Source organism: Dryobates pubescens, chromosome 27 (assembly GCF_014839835.1).
Source record: "Dryobates pubescens isolate bDryPub1 chromosome 27, bDryPub1.pri, whole genome shotgun sequence".
Lineage (NCBI taxonomy): Eukaryota > Metazoa > Chordata > Aves > Piciformes > Picidae > Dryobates > Dryobates pubescens.
In genome coordinates, this window is record NC_071638.1 from 14,273,282 (window position 1) to 14,296,723 (window position 23,442).

At 39.7% G+C, this 23,442-nt stretch overlaps 1 protein-coding gene across 1 annotated transcript; it reads right to left on the minus strand.

Moving 5' to 3' along the window:
* Positions 1–12,208: 12,208 nt before the first annotated feature.
* ZNF800 (zinc finger protein 800) lies at positions 12,209–23,217 on the minus strand. Its single transcript, XM_054173836.1, has 5 exons — positions 23,103–23,217; positions 22,280–22,387; positions 20,014–20,109; positions 15,726–15,869; positions 12,209–14,021 (listed from the first exon to the last, which is right to left on the minus strand). The coding sequence occupies exons 2-5, from the start codon at positions 22,338–22,340 to the stop codon at positions 12,262–12,264; spliced, it is 2,061 nt and encodes a 686-aa protein (XP_054029811.1). The 5' UTR covers positions 22,341–22,387; positions 23,103–23,217; the 3' UTR covers positions 12,209–12,261.
* Positions 23,218–23,442: the final 225 nt, after the last annotated feature.

Genomic DNA, 23,442 nt, shown 5'->3' on the forward strand with positions numbered 1-23,442 from the left:
CAAAAATGGGTGGTGCCACACAGCAGACTGTGGCTCACACACTCTCAGTGAGTGGGGAGAAAGCTGGTGCCATGAGGCTGCTCAGGGCTCACTGAAAGCTGTGTGTTCCTTAAGAATAGTGACTCGCCCAGTAGATCAGCTGGCAATGAAACTGTGACAGTGAATTTGGCAGGTGGAGAATCCTGTTAATTCATTTCCCCTGCAGATAAAAATAGTCCACATGTTGGATGAACAGCTTCTCCCTAATGACTGTAACTGGCCATAACTGGTATTACCAAAAACATAATGATAGCCCTGAAAAAAAGAGCTTATTTCCTTGAGATCAATTCTCTCTTCTCTTGAGACAAAACGGAAGAATGTCTGTGATTCTGTAATTTAATGCAACAGAGCATCTTAGTTAAAAATCACAAGGCATCACTTACCTACACGAAACTCCTGACCTGCTGTTTTCAGCTAGAACAAAGAGATCTTCAGATCCCAAGCGAAGAGCAAGGACTGAAAGTTCATGCTGCTACCAGTAGCATTTTACTCACCTTAAAGCAACACATAGACTGCAGTAGGAAAATAATCATGTGTTCCAAGACTAATGCAACTCAAACACCTTCCTATGCTGTCAGATGTTTGTTAAATAATCTGGTTGCAAGGTATGTGCTGTAACTGATATAGTTGTGTAGGGACAACAGTGGGATGGACATAAAGATGGAATAATTCTCCAACTGAGCCTTTTTGAACCTGGAGCATACTCATTACTCTAGAGAGCTGAAGCTTGAGCTGCCTGCATATCTCTAAATTTAGGAGGGCAAAAATTCTGAGTTGGTTGAAAGGGCCAGCTGCAAACAGAGATATGCAGGTCAAAACAGGAATCACATTCTTGGGAATCACAATGTAACTTTCCTCATTCTCACAAAGGGCTGTGTTGTCAAGGAAGCTGGCAGAGATACTACATTAATAGCAGGCACTGCAGGCAGCACAAGGCCGGAATACAGCAGGAACACCCCAAGAGGCAGCACACATGGGACTGCTTTGCAGTTCAGGATGAGCTGGGGTGCTCACGATACCAGTGAGCCAGGCAATCTCCTCATTGACTCAATGCATTCCCACAGTACTCATGCAGCGCTAAGTTTTGGTGTACAATTTAAGCATTTAGTACGTTGATTTGAGAATTCTGGATGTTCAGAGGTGCAGATATAACTGCAGCAGAGTATTCATTTGCAGCAAACCCATCATTTCACATAAGCTTTAAATTCAAGCTGCACATTGTGTGGATCCAGTAAATCTAACACAAAGTGCCACAGACTGCTCAGACATTCAAATGGACCCAGAGACAACTGATGGGCATCCGCACATTAAATCCTCATGTTCTGAACAGGTCTGATTTGAGTGCATACAAACAGAGTAACTGAGCTCACTGCATATGTTTTAATGAGTATACATAAACATTTCTTCCCAGGCAGAATTCTAAGTTGTGAAAATGAGTGGCTCTGATGTGGCACTATTGGTTTTAGCCATCATCCAATACACAGAGCAGTCACTATGCCATACACTGACCTGTGTATGCCTCATCATAGCTACCAAGATAGCATTGTATTCCCTGCAGCTACTGCTAGGAGTATGAGAGATGCTGAGGTTTTGGTTTGTTTTGTTGTTGGTTTATTTTGGGGGGGGGGGGGGGGGGGGGGGGGGGGGGGGGGGGGGGGGGGGGGAGGGAGGGAAGTCATGTATGTATTTGGAAAATACAGTAATTGTTATGGGGTTTGCTGTTTTGGGGGAATTTGTTTGTTTTGGTGATTGTTGTTGGGGGGGGGGGGTTGCTTTGTTTTGGTTGGTTTGATTTATTTATTTTTTTTTTAATTTTTATTTTGTCAGAATAGACTAGACTAGACCAGACCAGACCAGGTTGGAGGAGACCTTCAAGATCATCGCATCCAACCCATCATCCAACACCATCTAATCAACTAAACCATGGCACCAAGCACCCCATCAAGTCTCCTTCTAAACACCCCCAATGATGGCGACTCAATGGGCAATCACTCTCTCTATGAAGAATTTCTTCCAAATATCCAGTCTAAACCTCCCCTGGTGCAGCTTGAGACTGTGTCCTCTTGTTCTGGTGCTGGTTGCCTGGGCAGCTTTGCTAACTTGAGGTTAGGTAGTTGTCTTTCCCAAAAGACTAAAAGAGATGGTGTCTGTGTGTAGACATGACCTGTCTTTCTCCTTTCCAAATGGTAGGTTTGGGAACATAATAAGATTCAAGGTCAGGAAACAACAGGTTTACCAATGCTAAATATAAGAACAATGCAGAAATTGCTATTTATAGTATCAAGTCCCTCCTCCCCAAGATAAATATTTTGTATTTTAAAAGGTGGAGGTAATTTAGCTCTAAGTATTTTGCTTTTTAAATGTAGATGTAAGTCAAATGAAGCTTGGAGGAGGTAACAGGCCTAATGAAGTACAATTCCTCTGCTAGTGCTCAGTAAAGGATTAAGTAACAGCACTGAGCTTAAATGCTATTAAGCTGCACAGGTTCTTGATGTGCTGACTTTGAAAGACTGAGCAGATGCCATATAACAATGCATTGTCGTCCAGCTATCTCACAACCCTGGGGATAAAAGTGAATGGAATCAAGAGAACTTCGATTCTTTGTCCTTACAAACTTCATTCCGGAATTTCAAATACTACAACTTAGGAGGTATTTATAGAAATCACATTCATGACTCATTCCTATGTCACAGACTTGACCAGAGCTGCCCTTTCCACGGTCATTTGTCTTTACTTTCAGAATATCCATCACTTTTTTACCCAAGGATGTGCTTACAGAAGCCGGCTGCATTGCAGTGCCTGCGGCCCTGCCCCCTTCGAACGCTCGCCGAGCTCTCACGGGAGCGAGCTCCGTGCTGCCACCTCGCGGATAGCTCGGGGAGTCTCACCACGGCAGAGCGCTTCTGCCACTTCGTTCTGAGACCCGGGGGACGGGTTACCGCCACAGGGAACACGAGAAACACCTTTTTTAAGGATAGTTATGGCATAAATAGAAATAACCGATTTTCAGTCGCTCCTCTAAAAGTCAGACCATCAGGAGCTTAGACGATGCACTTGGCCACCTCGCCCTTTCCATCCTGGAAAAAGGCCGAGGAGGTGCAACTGGGCTCCAGGTATCATTGGATTTCCTCTGCACCAGCTCCCTACCCACATTCAGGCTTTCTCATCAAAAGGCACTGAGACCTGAACAGTTTTTTTCCTCACCACCTCTGATCTTGGCCCAGTTTTCTTCATGACTGCCCCTCACACCAAGACTTTCTGCTGCTGTTTGCAGCCACTGCTCCAAATACAGATTCCTTCCTGGCTCAGCATTTTGCCACTCCTCTTGGGATCTCGCTTGTCCAAGGAAGAGGCCATGACAGTGGATAGACACAGTTTAACAATAAACATAGCCCTACTACCCATCCTGCCCACACGCGAAGTACTTGCCCAACAGCCTTTATACCAAAGTAAAGACAAAATGAGTTTTTAAGACTGTGAATGCCGCAGGGCATAATTACCTGGTTCCCCTCGTATGCACTTAACATAAAGCAGTTCAAATATATCACCCTCGAGTGCTTTCATGAGTCTTAACATAGTTACCTCATTACTCTACTGAATATTATTTATTTAGTCATTTAATTTTGCTTCACAAATGAAAAAAAGTTTTCCACCAGCAGCAAGCCTATTCAAAGCAGGACCTGGTAAGGATTTGAATTTAGTAATCACAGTTCATTGGCTCAGAACCACAACTTAATGACTACAGAGAAAACAATTCAAGGGCACCAAAGCTCACCTGAAAGAAACAAACAAAACCAAACAAACCCCAACCCCCTCCAACAACCAAAAAACCTTCTGATTCAGGCACACAGAAGTAGTGAGAATAGGGATGGAGTGCAGGGAAGGAAATTGGCTATTGCATCTCTAATCTGTTTTTATAGGCATAAATATGAGGATCCACATTGTTCCTGATGGATCTTTCCTTGCTCCTTCTTGCCTCGTTCAGAATCACCTTCTAGGAAACTCTATAGCCAAATTTTAAACTTCCAAATCAGTGGTGTTTGTGTGACTTCACTCTCCAGAACACTATCAACACTATCAAATGCCAAGTGGTTTCAAAACAGAGCCCACTCACCCCCACCACCTCCAAAAAGAACAAACCAAAACCAACAAACCCCCCACACAAAAAAAATCACAAAACAACCTAAAAAAAAGGAATAAAAAAAATCCCCCAAGCCCCCCAAATCAACCACCACCACCACCAAAAAATCCTACATAAAATAAATCAAAGAAGCTAAAGTAATAAACAGATAAACAATAATTCAGCATAACTGAACCACAGCCAAACTCCAAAATGTTAATAACTGGACTCAGGACCACACAGCTGAATAAGATCATCACCTCACTACTTCATAGATACAGTTTTGTGCCTTCCTTAAAAGGTCCTTACTCAAATATTTTGTCCCCAAATCCTGCTAAAAGAAAAACATACTAATGATTCTATTACTTTTAGATTACAGTGCCCTGTGTTACAGTTGCAAACAACCTACTGAGAAAATAAGCTCCAAGACACAGGACAACACAGTTTTGTATTTCAAGATGTTGAAGAATCTTAGTCTGTTAGTCTGCTCTTAAAATCAACACCAATACCTTGCCCACCATTTCCTATTACTGTAGGTCTGTCCATGGTGGTGCATGCATTCAAAGTTTCAAAGGTATCCTCCATGCTTCTCAGTGCACTGTTTGCCAAGGGTAAATTTCATTTTGAAAGAAAGTCTCAAACATAACTGAGTACTTGACTCTGCATTGTTGCACTTAGCTGCCTTAAAGTTTAGAGGGATATGACAAGGAAAATAAACATCCTATCATTGCATCCTCATGACTATAGCCTAAGAGACAGCTTACTGAAAACAAAAAACTTGAAAACAACTCTTCAAAGGAGTATCTCCAGTATCACCTTGAATAGGAGGAAGGCAAATTCTGAAATCAGAATCACAAAATAATTAAACTGTAACTCAGAATAGCAACAGCCGGATCAAGTGCAATTGATGAGATGTTTGCGTGCTGTTACACTGCAAAAATGATGACTTGCACAACCGGAACTGATCCCAGCTCAAGCTTCTAGGTCTTATTGACATTTAAGAAAATAGTCTCTTCAACCTTTTAAGTGTGGAAGACCATCTTCATAATGCCTAATTTGTTAGTAGCTCCAAGTGCGCTTTCAATGTGCTTTCTGTACCAGCAGCAAGCATTATCACTTATAGGAATCTGCAATATCAAACAGCTGGCTTCAGCTTCTAGGAATGATGCTGCAGCCAAAACTCTTTACTATGTTTGCACATCAATACAAGGCATTTGGTGTTCTGAAATCATTAACACAATAGACTTTATATGGATCAAACACCTTTTCATTAAGAAACACCCCCACATTTTCTAAAAAAAAAAAAAAAAAACCACAAAAAAAACCCCAAACCCTCAGAACAATAACCAGCAATAAAAAAATCCCAAATCAAACATCCCACAAAACACTTATGATATTCCCAAGATGCCCTTGTTCACAGACACTAGAAAGAGTTTGTTAAATTCTTGAAGAGTCAGAGCAGTCCACCTTGGCACTACTCCTACGAAAATAATGGGAGCAAAGAGAGCGTATGCCTGCTGTCTTGTCACGACAACACAAAAGGTAGGTCAGTTCCCTCAGGGCCTTTACAGAAGGCATAGGTTTGTAGGTTAATTCTAGCATTAGACACCAACAGGAGAGAGGGTCATCAGTGCATATCACCAAAGATGCCCCTTCACTGGCAGGTTTCTGCTTTGCCATCAGACTCAAAATGGTTCTCCACGATAGCTCCATTACAAGTAGTGAGTACAGAGGTCATGCATAGGCTACATTAAAAAAAAATTAAAATAATAATTTTTAAAAGGCACTGGGTTACTATGGGACAGCTGCTGTCACTGCCCTTGGCAAGCATGAAAGAGGGTAACTCCATTTCTCCTTCCCTTGAAGAAGTTAAGTCCAGTTAGGAGATTCCTCCAGGGAAGGATGGGAAGGAGGGAGCCTGTGGTAAGAAAAGCAAAAGACTTGCAGCAAAATGAGAAAAAAATCTATATTCATGGTCTTTAACTAATCTCAGGAGAGACAGTGGGCAGCTGCTGCAAACTAGAAAGATGCTGAAAGGTAGCTCGTACCAGAAAGAATGACACCCACATGTAAAGAGGGCAGAAGCAGCTTCATTTTTCAATGCTTTTTACTTCTTAAGTGGCAGATTCTGTTCTGATACAAAGTATTATTCCTTTACTTCAGTATTTTGTGTTCCAATAGCATCCACATTTCACAGGCTGGAAGGCTGCTGTTGCAGGCATTTAAAAGAAAATGTGGGAGAGTTTCACTTTATGGCTCTGGACAACTTGACTCCATCACTTAAAGATGGATATACATGAATCAGCCTTACTATCCAAATTCTTCCCACATGGCCCGTCAACATTCTCTCAATTTTCTCATTTTTATACTGATGTTCTACACATGCACAATTCCATGTCTGCCTATCAAAAAGATCACCTTATGCATCCCTACTTATATGTCAACACTTACATCCTTAACCATTCCCAAGACACACATAGCACATGGAAAAAAAAAAGAAAGAAAAGGAAATAACACAGAGGTGCCTACCACATGCAAATGCTCTATGAGAAGCAAGCATCAACATTCACCTACTGAGATTTCATAAGAGCGAGCAGTCATCCACAACCTCTACATGTCTAAGCAAGGTCAAGATAGGTTTGCACTTTGTTTTCCTCCTTTAGACTAATAGCAACAAATACCCTGAGCCAGCACAGACACCTTATCTTAAACCCTGTGAACCCAGATACCACCTAATCCACTACCATCACTACTATTCTTCTGCTCTGCCCCTTGCTCCTCAATCACCCACTAGTCTACTGTTGTGGTTAAGCAGTTCTTGTATTTCGCTGTTCACCAAAAGGGAATGATGTGAAATTGCCCATAGCTTTCAGCCATGAATAAAAACCAGACTTGATTTCAAAGTATAGAATAGAATAGAATAGAATAAACCAGGTTGGAAGAGACCTTCAAGATCATCATGTCCAACCTATCATCCAACACTACCCAATCAACTAAACCATACAACCAAGCATCCTGTCAAGCCTCGCCTTGAACACCCCCAGCGACGGCGACCCCACCACCTCCTCAGGCAGCCAATTCCAGTGGGCAATCACTCTGTGTAAAACTTCCTCCTAACCTCCAGCCTAAACCTCCCCTGATGCAGCCTGAGACTGTGTCCTCTTGTTCTGGTACTGGTTGCCTGGGAGAAGAGACCAACCTTCGCCTCACTACAACCCCTCTTCAGGTAGTTGTAGAGAGCAATAAGGTCACCCCTGAGTCTCCTCTTCTCCAGACTAAGCAACCCCAGCTCCCTCAATCTCTCCTCATAGGGCTTGCGCTCCAAGCCCCTCACCAACCTTGTTGCCCTTTTCTGGACACGCTCCAGCAAGTCAACATCCTTCCTAAACTGAGGGGCCCAGAACTGGACACAGTACTTCAAGCACTTCACCAGTCACACAAACCTTTCACATAATAGCCTTGCATTTGTGCCAGCAGAAACTAACCAAAAACAAATGGTGATAAAGATGATCAACTATCTAGGATAGTTTCTTCAATTCTCCTATAAAATTGAGACAACCAAACTCAACAATGACTTCAAGCCCTGGAATATAACATTCCAAGCAGAAAAGACTAGTAAAACACCAAACCAGAAACACACGCAAAAAATAAACACAAAAAAATGCAACCAGGAAGCTGAGAGACAACTGAAAGTGATTTTGAAACACTAGTGACTACTTGATTAGACTTCAGCAAGTCTGGCATCTCCAGTACCAGTGAGTTTCACTTGCTGCTTATGGAAGATCTCACACCAATTAAAGCTAGCCCCTCAAAGCCTTAGCTCTAAAAACATCACTCTAAAAACCAAAAACATCACTCTAAAAAAACAAAACAAAAACACCAACAAACCACAAAAAAACCCCAGAAAAAAAAAATATCAGGACAGGCTTCATACAAGATGCTTAGATCAGCCTCAAAGTTTTCCATATGGTATCTCACATTCATTCTGAATTAAAAAAAAAAAAAAAATCTATTAAACAAGGCAACCTCAATGCTGAAGGCCAATTAAAGCGTTTCTCTTTGGCTAGTCCAAACAAAACAAGCCAAAGTAAAGTGCCTTATCAATGCAAGACTGCATCTTAACTAAAAATCTCATATCCAGATACATTAATATGTAACCCTGTAGATAAGTGCCCACATGGATCTTGATTATTTTCAAAGCTTTATCACAACTTTTCAGGATTTGTCAAAAAAAAAAAAAACTTCTTAAAGAATAAGCAATCCTTCTCCCTTTAAAGGTTTGTTTCCTCTCATTCAAGATCGTTATATGGAAAGACTTTAAAAAAATCACTAAATTTAACAAGTCTTTCATAATCAAGTAATTTATTCTTGCTATTGGAAAAAAAGGGAAAAAGATAAACTGTTCCATAAGTCAGAAGGATACAGAAACTTGTTTCAAAAGACCTACTCAGAAGAATTAACCTCAAGGGAAAAGAAAACGCTGTGGCAATTGTGAATTATTAAACTGCGTCTTTAAGAAGATATTAACTACCCAAGGCCTCAAGTAAAATCAATTTTGTAGCTCTGTTTATCTGCACAGATTCAGAATTAGTGAAGACAGCTTACCTTTGAAATCACAGTAACTTCACCCTCACATATTTCAAGATGCAGAGAGCAGAAACCACAAGAACTAGATGATAAATGAAGAGTTATTCTATCACTATGCCTGCATCTTTATTTCTTAATCCACAGGCATTCAGGAAAATTGGTTAAAATGCACCTACATAAATAGCTTCAGATCTTTCCTCCTTTACAAAAAAACAAACAATGATTACAGCAGGTCTTTTCGTATATTCCAACCATAAAAAGATGTAACTTTAGACAGCCATCAACAATAACTGCAAAGCAAAACTAGGTACTCTATTAATATTCTCTTTTGTTTTAAGAGCGTAATAAAACTACGCTCTGCTCAGTTTATGAAGAGATACCTTTGCAAGGAACAAAAAGCCAGTATCATCAGAATACAGCAAGGATCAACCATCAGTGCGGAGAAGCGTTCACAAGTGCCAAACTTTTCATAACCAAACAAATAACATTTATTACAACAAAATATTACAAGCAACTAGTTTCAGTGATCAAAGAGTAAAACTTTACACGAATGCAAACATTCTAATTTCTGATTGTTAAGGGACAAGATATTCCAGGTTTACCAAGACTTAAAAGTGATTTCCAGTCTGTTTTATTTTCCATCAAATACAGTACATTTATCCAAACAAAAGCATGTACATTCAATATAGAACATTGTGAGCAACAGATACAGTTCAGTTCCTATTCACAGTATTTTTAGTGCAATGCACTAACAGGGCCAAATATTTCTTTATCCATAAAAGTATTTTTACTCCTGATCTTGTGATCAACATTTTAGATATATTTTATACAAAAAAGTATATATGAACATGAGGCACCTCCCTAAGTAAGGGAGTGAACCTATATAAAAAACATGGTATTTCTTCTGATGTACAATACCTTTCAAGTTGTAGCAATTTGACACAAATTACTAAACAAAGTATTTTCTAAAAAGTAAAAACCAAACCCAAAGTAACCCAAACCACTGATGCATGAAACCTGCCAAGAATTTCATAATGGTAGGCATGCAACTGTTTTACTACAATCTTGCTTAAAACTTTTTTTTTTTTAAAAAAATTGTATCTAAAGCATTTTCAAACTTGTATACAAAGTCAAGTGCTACCTATAGTGGTCGTTCATGATCTTGAGAGAAATAACATTTTGAGTTTCTCCCACACTATCCTCCCTTTTTATTAATCTTGAATGAAATATCCTAATGTTTTAAGTGGTTGTGCACAGATTGTCTGTCTATAATACATCAGCAGATATTCACTACCTTCATATTAACATTAGTGTGTTGATCTTTCAAAAAAAATAAACTGAAAAAATAAACTGCAACTATCATTAAAGTGCTTGTGTATATTTTTTTTAATTAAAAAAAAATAATAAAGAGGAATGTGGATATTCTTGTAAACTTTCTAGACGTTTACCAAGTTTTCCTATGAACCAGATACGGAAACAAAATGGACACATCTTTGAAGCAACTCCAGTACAGTGAAATTCAGAATGCCCCAGAACTGGGAAATCAGTCAGTAAGAACAAACTGTTGTTATGGCAAACACTAAAAATGAGTACAGTTCAGCCAATACACACTATGTTGCTTGCTCTCATACATTCACTTGGAATAAATTTAAAAGTTTGTAATACAGCATTTGCCAAAGTAGGATACCACGAAAAAGTTGTTCATCAATTAGCACTACCAGGGAGGACCAGTACATACAGTGAACTCTCTGATGATGATTTCCTAAACAAAGAGCAAAAAATCTTCTTCCAAAGCTGTGGTTCATTAAGTTGCCTCTGCACCTTGTTTTAATTTCACTGTTCTACACTGTGATAAACTTCAACTGCATAGAGGTAACTGCTAATTTAAAACCATGTGCATTTCAACTACTTAAGTGTTTGGGGAGGAGGCACTGTCCTACTGTCAAATGATTTAGTAAGAAAACAGCTCATGAAAATATCTCCTCTTTACAGTACCACTACCAAGATATCAGAGGTTCCAACAAAACTAAAGTCCTTTTCATTCAACTGAACTCCAAACCTTCCAAACTTCACTTGAACCCATCTGAGGAGAAATGGGAATATATTAATACTTTGAGTTTACCCATATAATTCTGTTTTACATTACACAATATAAATAATTTATAAGGCTAAATTTTTAATTCTTGATCAAAATGCAGAAGTCATTTCTCCCCTTAAACTCTGCATAATTCAGGATGCAGCTCAGCCAATTTTTGAAGGTCTATCCCACTTAGCCAGGATTCGCTATGAAGTCACAAAAGCACCAGACTACAATTTAACATAGGTGGGTGACAATTCATTACAAAAGCCAAACTCAAACCAAATTATCTCCTGGGAAATAGCATTTCAGAGTTGAAATACAGAACAAGGCACATGTACTCGGTTTTCTTTCCACCAAATATGCTAGAATGGTAATTCTGTAAAAGGATGTTATAAACTCTTCCAGGTTTCACTACTTTCCTCATTATAGTTTTTTGTACAATCCCCCAATCTTCAGGCATCAGTCATTCTGAAAAACAAAGTGACTGCACACATACATAGTTATGTTATTCCCTTTTTTAAAAGGTCCTTTTGAAAACAGGCCAGCTTTAACATGAAGGCTATGGAAAACTGAGAAACTATCACTACAACCCTCCAAGTGTAAAAAAATTCCAAGAGTACCACATAAGCAGAAGTTTAGAAAATTATTGGCCAGATTTCTAAAAATATTTAGGCTTACTCCAAAAAAATTTAATGAGACTTGAACACTTTAAAAAGTAAATGACCGGAAGTCTCCAAACTTGTGCTTATATAAATAAGCATTAAAAGAATCAAATCCTGTATTTTATGATTTTTAAAGGTGCTTCTAGGCACCCAATTCTTACTGATTCTCAATCAAAGCAAGAAAGCATCCTACTTACAGCCCAAAGTTCTATGTCCTTTTGCTGACAGGGAATAGGCAATATGCATTTTTTTTAACAAAAAGAAAGAAAACAGGAATGGTAATTCAAATACGATCGAAGAGATATTTTCTGTCAACGGCTTTCACAGTAGTACCTTTAATACTTCTTCAACTGGGTCACTGAGAAGTTAATTAACAGATTAAGTTATTGAAACCACAGTATTGTTAATTTTTAAAAAATTACTGGTTTAGAAATGTACAAATACTGATTACAAGAGATGCCTTAAGAAAGCTTAAAGAGTGGACTCGGTACATTCTAATCTATGTTCTATTCCAAATTCCTACGGTGACAAATTTAGGAATAAAACTCTTTTCTGAAACACCAAAAATAAAATTTAAGAAACAAATTTAGTATCTATGTTGGCATTTAAGCCTTTAAAACCATAAAATCTATGAAAAACAAAACAAAACCCATATTTTCAGCCCTAAATCAGCAAGGATAAAAAAAAAAAAAAAAAAAAGGCAGTGGATGCGTTTGTTTGTTTGTTTTAAAACAAACAAATAAGAAGACCTGACAAAACATTTTGTCTTTTCCTCACCAGACAACAGCTTTAGATCTTGTACTTCTGCCTTTGGTTTTATTTTCTTCAGGTGAATGAGATACATTTGCTTTGTGCGTTTTCTTATGATGTTCTAGAAAAGCTTTCCTGGCAAAGGCTTTCCCACATTTATTGCATCGGTGCAGAGAAAAGTTTTTTGTTACTTTTACTTCGATGCCAACATCAGCTCCTTCGTACTTTTTATTGGGAGAATTAGAGATGGCATCCTGTTTTGAAGCAATCTGTTTTGTTTCATCCCTCTGAGGGCCTCTTTTGGTCACCTTATTTAGAACAAGATCGATTGGCTTTTTTATTGCTCTAATTTCCAAGCTCGCCGTTATTTTCCCAAGGTAGCGTGGTGACTTTTTATGAACTACCGTGATGTGCCTTATCACATCACGTTTGCGACGCGTTTCGTAAGAGCAGAGTGGACACCTGTAGTATTTAACATAAATGTTATTTCCATCTGTGTGTAACTCAATGTGCTTTGTCAAGTTCTGCTTAGAAGTAAACTGGCGTTTACAGAGTTTACAGTAAAGCTGCTTGAAGTCAAAGCCAGCTGAAAGTTTGGGCTTCCTGTTTTTTTGCTGGCCACCTGCAGCAGATGCACTGGTTGACTTAGAGGCTGATTTAGTAGTTGATTTAGAGGCTGATTTAGTGGTTGATTTAGAGGCTGATTTAGGGTTTTCAAGGTCCTGTTTAACTTTATTTTTCTGTGCTGATGGTGTGCTCTTTTTCTCGTTTGAATGATTTGTTCCCTTCAATTCATTCTGCGGAGAAAGGGCAATGGAAGGGGGTGAAGGTTCCACAGAATCTGCTGGTTCGACTTTTACTTTTATTTCTGTGCCATTGGCAGTATTGTTGGGTCCTTTCTCTCTTTTAGAGTTCTTTCCAGAAAGAGTTATCTTGTGAACAATTTGCATGTGCCTTTTCAGCATTATTTGAGAACTGTATTTTCTCTTGCACAGAAGGCATTTGCATGCAGTTAAATTGTATTCAGCCTTTGAAGACGACTTTTGTTTTCTGGTCTTAAAAGATTTTTTAGCCGAAACTGTATCCAAGAACAAAGGTTGCCCAGGCTTTGTAGCTATATCAGGAGTAATGGAATCCCTTCTTAATCCTCTGTGAACTTCATCAAAATGCCTCCTTACGTTGGCTTTTGTAGCAAATGATTTATAACACACAGGACAACTTCTACCTAACGTTACAAGAACATTCTTATTTCGTCCTTTCGCGGAGCACTGGTTTGGTTTCTTTTTAGTTTCTATATATTTCTTTAGCTCTTCCATCTTTTTTTTGTGCACTTTTCGAATGTGACGGCGTACACTGCGTCTAGAATGAAATTCCTTCCTACAAAGGCAACATATCAACTGGTGGCCAAAATCAGAATTATCCAGAGAGTCCAACTCAGGATTTACTGCTGGAGGCTGTTCTTCAGGAGCAGGTATCACCTTGTTTGTAGCAGGATCAGCAGGAGGTAATTCTACAGTCTCCCCAGCTGGGACTGGGGCTGGAGCTGAAACAGTCTTGTTTTGCTCAGTGCTGGGTTCCTGTACTGGAGCTTGATCAGCAGTATTACTGCTTTCTGTGTTCTCATCTGGGCTGTCAGTCCTTGATACATATTGAAATACAGCATTCTGATTTGTTTCTATAGGCTGCAATTTAATTATATATTCTTGTTTATCTACCCTTGGATAGATTGCTTCCAGGAGGTCATTTATGGCTTGACTCTGTTTATCGTTTGTATCTGGGAGGTCTGTGAAAAGAGGCAGAGGTATTTTTAAATTATCTGGTAATTTAAAATTACTTAGTTTCAAAGTATCTTTTAACCATTGGGTCAGTTCAGTCACTAAATTTGCACACATCCTGTATTTGTACTACTTTTCTGACCATTTACACCTCGAGACTTTGAGTAATCATTGTTATTGTATCAGCATGTTACCTTTTTTATTAAGAGATGATATCGGAAGCACACCCTTCTAGCCTGCTAATGTGAAATTTGCCTAAAGTCAAAACTACTTTTGCCAGGATTAAACTGATTTTATTTGCAAAAATAACATCATACACCCGAGCTTGTTCTGCAAGTGTGCAACTAAGCCTAAAGTATCATTAGAAATTGATTCTCCTACTGCTGGAAATGGGTATTCTTAATAAAGGAACCCAATTCTGGAAAAATGCCCTTATCTGTCAGTTCTGAACAGTCCTTAAGAAAGAATGAAAAGTCTGTGTAACCTAAGCACTGCATGAAGATACAAGCAGATAAGGGAGAATCTAACTTCTGGGGCAGGGAAAGCTTTCAGTAATACCAAAGCTGTTAATAGGATCAGTGATACAGTGAGATAGAAATGTTAAGGACAGAAAAATCCAGTATCGTTCAAGGGAAAAAAGGCCAGAATGTTAAGAGATGGATAGGAAGTCAGAAACTTTTGCATGTAGGTCAGATGCACTTCTGACCTTGTTTTCAAAACTCAACTCTCATCTCCTCACACAGAAGCTCTGCGACTGCAACTAGTCAAGCACGCTCGTTTAAAGAAGGTGACTAGTAGTCTTTTCACCTTCTCATCGCAAAACTAGCTGACAATGTGGGAAGGTTATTGCCTACATAAATCTCTGTTCTTTACGGGGTTGTTTTAATACTGAGGCAGGATGGCATTAACAAGGAAAGAAAAATTCTCATTGCACCTCTTTTCTTTCTAGTCAAGAGACCAAGATAATTAGAAAGCTTCACAAAATTTTTTTTGAATGCTGGCACATTTCCAATTATTCAGCTTTAGTCAGATGACAAAAAGTCATCACTGGAATGAGGTTTTAATAAGTTTCCTTTCCCGTCTGGCACAATCACACAAAGTATGTTAATGAAATACAAGGTCAGGTGAGGCTGTGGGGAAAAAAGCTAGCATTACTGAAGCACAGGTCCTCAAAGAAAAGGGTGAACTTTTCATCTGTGTTTCTTAATAAGTATTACTGAATTGCATCTGTGACACTAAACACTTCCCAAGTACAGGAGATAACTATGGCTATTTTTCCGTGACACCTTAGCGTGAAGCTGAAGTCCATCAGAGCTATGCTGACCTAAAACTCAAATGCCTTGTCAGACCCACACTTTCCTGTAAGCTTCATTGCCCATTTTTTGGCATCTTTCACGGGAAACAGGGAAAGACACAAAGGGGTGTGGGGAGAAAGAAATAAAAACTGTTGACAGTGGCATTCTCACTAAAGGGTTGGCTATATAAACTAGCTATCAAGTTATGGCACTGACAGGGGTGTCGGTTGTTAATGTACATTAAGTCAGTGCTGTAATTTCTTTACTACCACAGAAGTGATCTACATAAGTTACTACTGAAATTTAAATCCACTTTTTTTATTCATTTTGTTTATGCTACGTTTGTATTAATGGTACAGAAAAGTAAGTTACTCAACTCAAATAGCTCTATTAAACATTTCAATTAGTAAGACTTACTATCATCCATCTGGAGACTTGGAGGACAATAAAACTTTTTATGAGTAATTAAATTTGGTAATCCCCTGAAGAGACTCCGGCACAATTTACATTCAAAAATGGTGTCCACATCTTTTAACAAGATATGCTTGAGTTGTTTAGTTCCTGTAATAAAAGAAACATTACACTTAAGGAAGGTTTCCTGTTCATGTTTTAATTCACATCATCCTATGAAAGTGGAACCATTTTAAAACATGACAATTATAAAAAACATTTTATCTTGTGTGAATGCTACTTCATTGCACTGTAAGTTTATGATATACTATGTTAAGTTTATGGTATATTCCAAGTTTCGCTACGAAAACACGGTACCTTTGGAAAACAAAATTACACAAAAAAACCCTCAAGCATTACACACATTACAGTTTATGACAAAAAACAAGCAGCAAACATTAAGGAGGAGTCCATCCTGCAGGAAGGCCGGAGAAGGACTTTTCGTAAGGGTGTCTAGTGACAGGACAAGAGGGAATGGTTTTAAGCTGCAGGAGAGTAGGTTCAGACTGGATCATTGGAAAAAATTCTTCAATACAAGGTTGCTGGAACTCCAGAATAGGCTGCCCAGGCAGGCTGTGGATGCCTCCTCCCTGGAGGTGTTTAAGGCCAGATTGGGTGAGGCCATAGGTAACCAAGTCTAGTTGAGAGGCATCCCTGCCCATAGCAGGGAGGTTGGAGTAGATTATATCTAAGGTTCCTTCCAACCAAAGCCTTTCTACAATTCTGTATTACAGTATCTAGTGGCAACACAATTGTCCAACAGGAAAGAATAAACACCTAGAGAAGTCTGCAGTATTTCTGATTTGTGCTTGTATCCAACAGCACAAAGAAAGCAAGATATATACAGCTATTTTGTACTAAAACAGCACTTGGTAAGTCAGAAAACTAGACCATACAGTAAAATAAAAAGGAAAAACTAACATCTAGGGATCTGACCCAAACAGAGATGGTGATGTTCAGGCAACAAAGTAGAACTGAAGAACTATTTTCAGCCTGCCAAGAGGCAAATACATTCAAAAAACATAGGCAGTGTGACAAAATATGCATGTTTGCCCAGTTAGTACACAAGGTATATTCAAACACTACCCTAAATCCAGTATTGTTGGTGCTTTCCGGCTCCTGTCTTAATGAATTCAGAGTTTAAATTACACTTCAAATCCACTCTTTCATGTCTCATCTCACAACAATTACGAATGTAATTCCTACAAATATCAATGAATTACTAATGATAAACATGTACCACACTCCAGATTAGAAAGAAATACCAGTTAATCGAATTCAGCTAATTTATCTTCATTTTTTTTCTTATAATGGAATACATCAAAATTGATCAAAATTAGTCCATCAAGCAAAAACATAATGAAACTGGAACAAGAATAACTAATACCAGACAAGCAGAAAACAGCATTAAGAATTCTTCAAGCTAAAATACAAGTTCAAGTTTTCTGTCACCACAGACACTTCTCCAAGAATTCCTTCTAAAGCTCAAATTCAGTCTCGGAACAATTACTTAAGTATAACTACTATTAGTTCTTCAATACAAACTGGCCATACCAAGACAACTTTATTTTTGTAATACTACAAAATTTGTTAGAACTTGAGCTTTACCAAAGCACAGTGCCATTTCTTTCTTCAACAGCTGCCTAAAAATGAGACTTGAACTGAATTATCTGAAGCTACCATCAGCTTCTGTCCCCTCCTATGCCTTTCCTGGGCCACACCCTTAGGCTCTTATCTTCTCTCACTGCACTTTCTTCAAGCGTTACTAACCTCACCTTCATCTGACTTGTATTTTTACAGACAGACTGTATTTTACAAACTACTGGACAAATATTTAGATTCAGTCTAAAGCCCAAATTTAAAAATTGTAGAAAAGTCACCCAAAAGCAAGTTGTTTACCTCACCAATTGGTGAGTTATCTCACCAATAATGTCTGCATGTAAAGAAAACCACTGAGAAAAGCCCAGCTGAACAAAACTGAAGGTGTTCCATGTAGATAAAAGTCCAATGAGTTACCAAACTGTAATTCAAACAAAAAGCATAGCACACAATTAACCAGTTTAGCCATGCTGTTGACGAATGTCCTAGCCACAAACCTCTCTCCCAAACAAACCAACCAATCATGTAATTCTCCACTATTTCTCAATCAAGGGAAACACAAGTCCCTCATTCTCTCTACTCTTATACCAGTATTTCAGTCTTTTTCCATTCAGGGCTGAAATATTTTTGTCTAATCCAAATTATTTGACTTAAGAATTACTGGGTCAGATTAAAGGATTTATAACATACTAGAGGTCATGCCAGATGACACGGTAGTCACTCTGGCTTCAAACCACCTTATACAACTTTGAAGCATTTCATTGGTGGGACTGTAAAAATAATTTGTCCTTTTGAATGAAACTGTAGGCCTTTAAGGATTTCTGGAAAAGGCAAATAAATTTAAAACACCCACTGGTTTTGTGGACACAATAGGGCTGAGAGAATTACTATAACCTCCTTATTCTTTACCAACTGCAGACTGGCAACAAGCCATAAGTCTTTTGTCAGCATATGCTGCCTCAAGCTTACTGAAGCCTTCTCTATTTTGCAGTTATGTCTAACTGAAGCAGGTAATACTCTCTCAAATTCCGTTATCATTTGTATATGTTGAAACTAGAATAATATCATAGTCAAAAGAAACTGGTAGAGAACATCAGTTACTGCCAATGATTCTCTGGCAGAAATACCAATGTGTAGACCTTTTGCAAGCAATTGCATTACTAGGGAAAAAAACCAACAAAACAAACCCAAACCCACCAGTTTCAAATTCATCTGTTACTCTTAATGCTTTGGATGCTAAAAGTTTCTGCTAGAACTACATAAACAGTAACAGGCAATACTCTAACTTTAATCTTTATTTCTTTACCACAAGAATCAAAATAGGTTTTTCCATAATGAAATATTGTTTGCTCAAAATTAACCAGTAAAATTTTGGTCTAAGTCTTTTTGCCATTTCCCAACTTCCCTGCTGCAGATGACTGCAGGTATCAAGGTAAGCTATTAACATCTGCTAGTGACCCCAGTCTGGAAGCAGCCCAGAGACAGCATTCTTGCAACAAGCTCATGCTATTACCAGTAGAGATCCTATTACTCTGCTTCAAGTGGAAGCAGCCTGCCACACATATCTGAGGCCTTAGACAACCTCAGACAAATTAGAGAAGGTTACTAATGACAACTCTCACACCTGGCTTTTCTTCTTGTATAAAGTTGTTGAAATGCTAGTGGAGGATTTAAATACTGCACACTTTTACAAGACTCGACCCATACATGCGTTCCATTACATAGCAACAATGACCTAGACTTGAAACATCTGATATCTGTAACAGCTGTCCATGAAAAATCTAAAAACATATAGATAGTACTGGTAAAGAGATCACTTCAGTTTCAAACCAAGGGTTGTAAAAAATACAATGCTTGATTCACAGTATCAGAAACACAGAAACAGCTAGAAAACATTAAAGGTTTCAATCATCTCTGACATGCTTACCCAAACACTCGGTAGTTATTCTTAGATTCACTGCTATGTATTTAAAGTCCCCAAAACTAGGGAACTGGTTTGGTTGGAAAAGATCTATAAGATCATTGAGTCTAACCATCAACCTAACACCACTATGACCATTAAACCACATCCTGAAGTGCCACATCTACATGTTTTTTAAACGCCTCCAGGGACAGGGACTCCACCACTTCCCTGGGCAGCCTATTCCAATGCCTGATCACTTTCAGTAAAGAAATTTTTCCTAATATCCAATCTAAACCACCCCTGGCATAATTTGAGGCTATTTCTTCTTTTCTGTTACCTGATACAAGGGAGAAGAGACCAACACCCACCTCGCTATAACCTCAAGTAGTTGTAGAGAGTAGTAAGGTCTTACTTAAAAAAAACACAATAATTAACAACTCTACAAAGTTCAAGGTAAGCAATAAATTTTCTCCTCATTTCATTCACTTTAGGATAAACTCAATAATTACAGCAGGAAGGATGACACAAAGCAGAATGACAAACTAACTTCTAATATTTCTGAGAGATAATTATACAGCAGAAGGTGTACATTTACTAAATTATATGAAAATGGAACAGCATCTAAATCCAAAAACCTAGAAATAGTTTGCAAATTGGTAGAAAGTCAAGGGGTGGTTATTTTAACATATTAAATATATATAAACCTTATAGCAAGGTAATGACGCTCTCGAGTCATTAGTCATAGTTTCATACCTGATCGAAAACACTCAATGATTTGTTGAATACCAGATTTTGACGTTTGCAGAGGCTGCTGTAATAGTGGAGGATCACCAGGTTCCAGCAGATGCACTGAAATATACAAAAGGATAATAAGCCATTAGAGAACATTACAGTGATTTTTATTAAGTTTATGGATTTTTCTATGCACACAGTAAGCAAGCTAAAAAGAAAGGTCAGGACTACAGTACAAGCTGCCTTACTCAAAAGCTTTAATTTATACTGCATTAAAAACCAGTCAATACTGAATTTTCCAGCCACTATGCCTTCTGACAGTTTGCTGTCATTTTGACAATTTAAAGAAAATGTGGATTTAAAGCTATGGGTGTCAAACACAAAAACTGAAATAGAAAAAGCCAAATTAACTTACTTGAAATTTTCATCCATTAAAGCAATTCCCCAGAACAATCTACTTGACTCCCATCATTCAAACCAAAACAGATGTACAAAAAACATTAACACATACTGTACTTCACAGCATACTATGTGATTTCAGTGTTGTCAGTACACACCTAAACACTGAAACTTAATTCAGAAGCAGCAATGCTGACAGAAAAGTACAAGCATAACTACAGAATATTTTTCATCAGTAAAAGCAGATTCAAGTTCAAACAAACTGCTGAAGTAATAACTTATTTCCGAAGTTTCATTCCACATCACATCTTTGCAAAACCTACTGAAACTAAAACATTTATTGATCAGGATGACCACAGGCTACTTCAATACTAGGTATTTATGCATGTCAGAAGTAACAGCATCACATTGCTGTATGCATGTAAGTTTTGCTCAGAGGGAAAATCAAATTTAAATGAATAAGAGCACTTATTCAAGCATGTTTGCAAAATCATTAGCTAAGTCATACACTTGATTTCTTACTGACATTAAAATAACTATCTTTGTACTTCAAAAATCTGCTCCTACCTCATTCATTTGGTTTGACTTTTAAAGCCCATTGTAAGGTTTCCAGTTTTTAATGAAGCATTGAGCACCTCCAAGAAATTTACTATTTATTAAGAGTAGTAGAGGTCTACAAGGTAACTAGACATAAAGATCAAATAGACTGAATATATGTCAGCATGAAAGCTCTTCTAGAAGATGTAAGGTTATAAATAAATTCAAGCTGAAAAGAACATCAGAAAGAAAAGCAATGTAAGAAAAGAATGATGAAGTGAGCACTTCACCCAACTATGCTGGCCCCACAATATACTATTATATATACGAACACATAACAGCCATTACAAATCAGCTAATCATTTGGAGATCCCAAACACAATGACATATTGTATTCTACTAGCCTATTCCCTATAATTAAAAATAGTGTATTTTGGCTTGTACACTGCCTCTAACATGCATGTGCAACACCCACTGACATCAAGAGGAGCGATACACGTGAAGCAGACTTGTAAGGCAACCAAAGCACTTTAGCTGTTTTAAAGCACTAGAACAACTCAAACACATTTTATCTTAAACACAAAGAAACATTTCTACTAGCTGAACAATAGCTACTCTCAAATTGCATTTAATTAAGGAAGTATTATCAAAGTTTCCATGCTCAAACTTTCAACTGTCAGTCTCCCAGAGCTGATGCCTTTCTTTTCAAAACACAAGTCAAAGTATCCAAACAACAATTTCTACAAAGCAGTAAGAAAGGAACCAAATTTCCTTTTAGGCTACCAAACAGTACACTGGGCAAAACAATTACAGAAAAACTCTAGCAAGTGGGCTGAACCTTCAACATACTCATTATACTATCCACTGAAGACATCTTCCAAGTCACACTGTAGTGGAATGCAAACAGCCATTTCAGGACTAGGATTTTTTTTTTTTCCCTCTGAGAAAAGATGTGAAGCAAAACACAAATGCAAGAGATTGCCAGAAACATCATTTTATAGTAAAAACAAAAAAAAAATCAGAATATTACACTTTTTGGAAACAAAAAGGACATCTGGTTTTGCACAATTTCTTGCCTTCCCCCAGTCCACTGCATACAATGCCCATGTGGTGGCTAGGGATTACTGCACATTCTGCACGAACTGAGAAATTATCTTCCTGAAATAATTTTAAAACGACAGTTCAAGGCTATAAAAAAAAAAAACAACAAAACATTTCCCAGCAAAATTTATTAACTTTTTATACCCAAAACGGTCACTAACGACGCACATTTGCAACATCACAGTACTTCCCGCAAGCTTTTAACGAATGAAGCAAATAGCACAGCCAAAACATCCACACATCGCTGTACCTGGTTCACAGCATCCATGATGATGGTGGTCAGTCTGACAACACTTGTCCCTTAGAGGCATTTTCCGTGCGCAAGGCCTGCTTTTCTTCTACATCAAGCAGCCCGTTTCTGTCAAAATATGCACATTAACTGTTACTCCCGGAAAACGGGCGGCTCCGGACAGCGCTAACCTCTCACACCCACTTCCTACAACGAGAGCGCCGGCGTGGGCCAGGGGGCAGCGGCACCCTTCACGCATAAGTTTCCATTGTTTACAACAGGTCTCACAACGCCCTCTGCAACAGCCGCTGCTGAGAGCCCGGCCGCTCCGCACCCGCCTGCCCGGGCCCCACCGCCTAGCGCGGCCCGGCCCGGCCCAGCCACGCGCGATTGCCCCGCTGCCACCTGCGCCTCGACTGGCGGAGGGAAGCCCCCGGCTGCCGCCAACCCCAGGGCCGCCGTCCCCCTCCCCATGTCGAGCTGAACCCAGCCGCCTGGCCCCGCACCCCCTCATCGGGCGGCTCCCGCCGCGCCGCTCTCCCGCCGCCCCTGGCCGCGCCTCGTTCCCAGCTCCCAGACCCCAGGATGGTGTCCTTCTGCTCCCGCGGGAATGGGAAGAAACTTGCGTCACCGACCACAAGAAGAAGCAGCAGCCCGCCCGCCGCTGGGCCCGGCGCCCCCAACGGCGCTGCCTAAGCCGGAGCAGGAGCAGGAGCCGGGCGCGCCCGCCGCCCCGCCACGCGCGAGGCCGGGCGGGGAGGGGCGAGCGGCCGGCAGGTGACAGCGAGCGCCAAACGCCAGCGCCGCGAGGGGGAGGGCCGTAGCGCCACGGTTGAGGCCCTACCTGGGAGAGGACGGACGGCTTCCCCCTCCCCAAATAAAACTTTATCGTCCCCTGTCCCGCCAGAGCTGCGGCCGCTGACCCCGGAGCCGGATGGGCACAGGGGCAGGAAGTGACTACGGGCCTGGCGGCGAGGGGCCGCGCAGTGCGCAGGCGCCTGTCCTTCTGCTCCGCCGGCGGGACTGTACAGGTGCCAGGCGGTGGCATGCGGCGCGGGGCTCGCGGGGCTCGCCGCCGGGACAGGGCGCCACAGCCCCGGTAGAGGATGTGGCACGGGATTCTGGCAGGACACCAGCGCCGAGGTCGTGGCATGGGCGGCCTGCTGCGGCGGGTAACGGTCGAG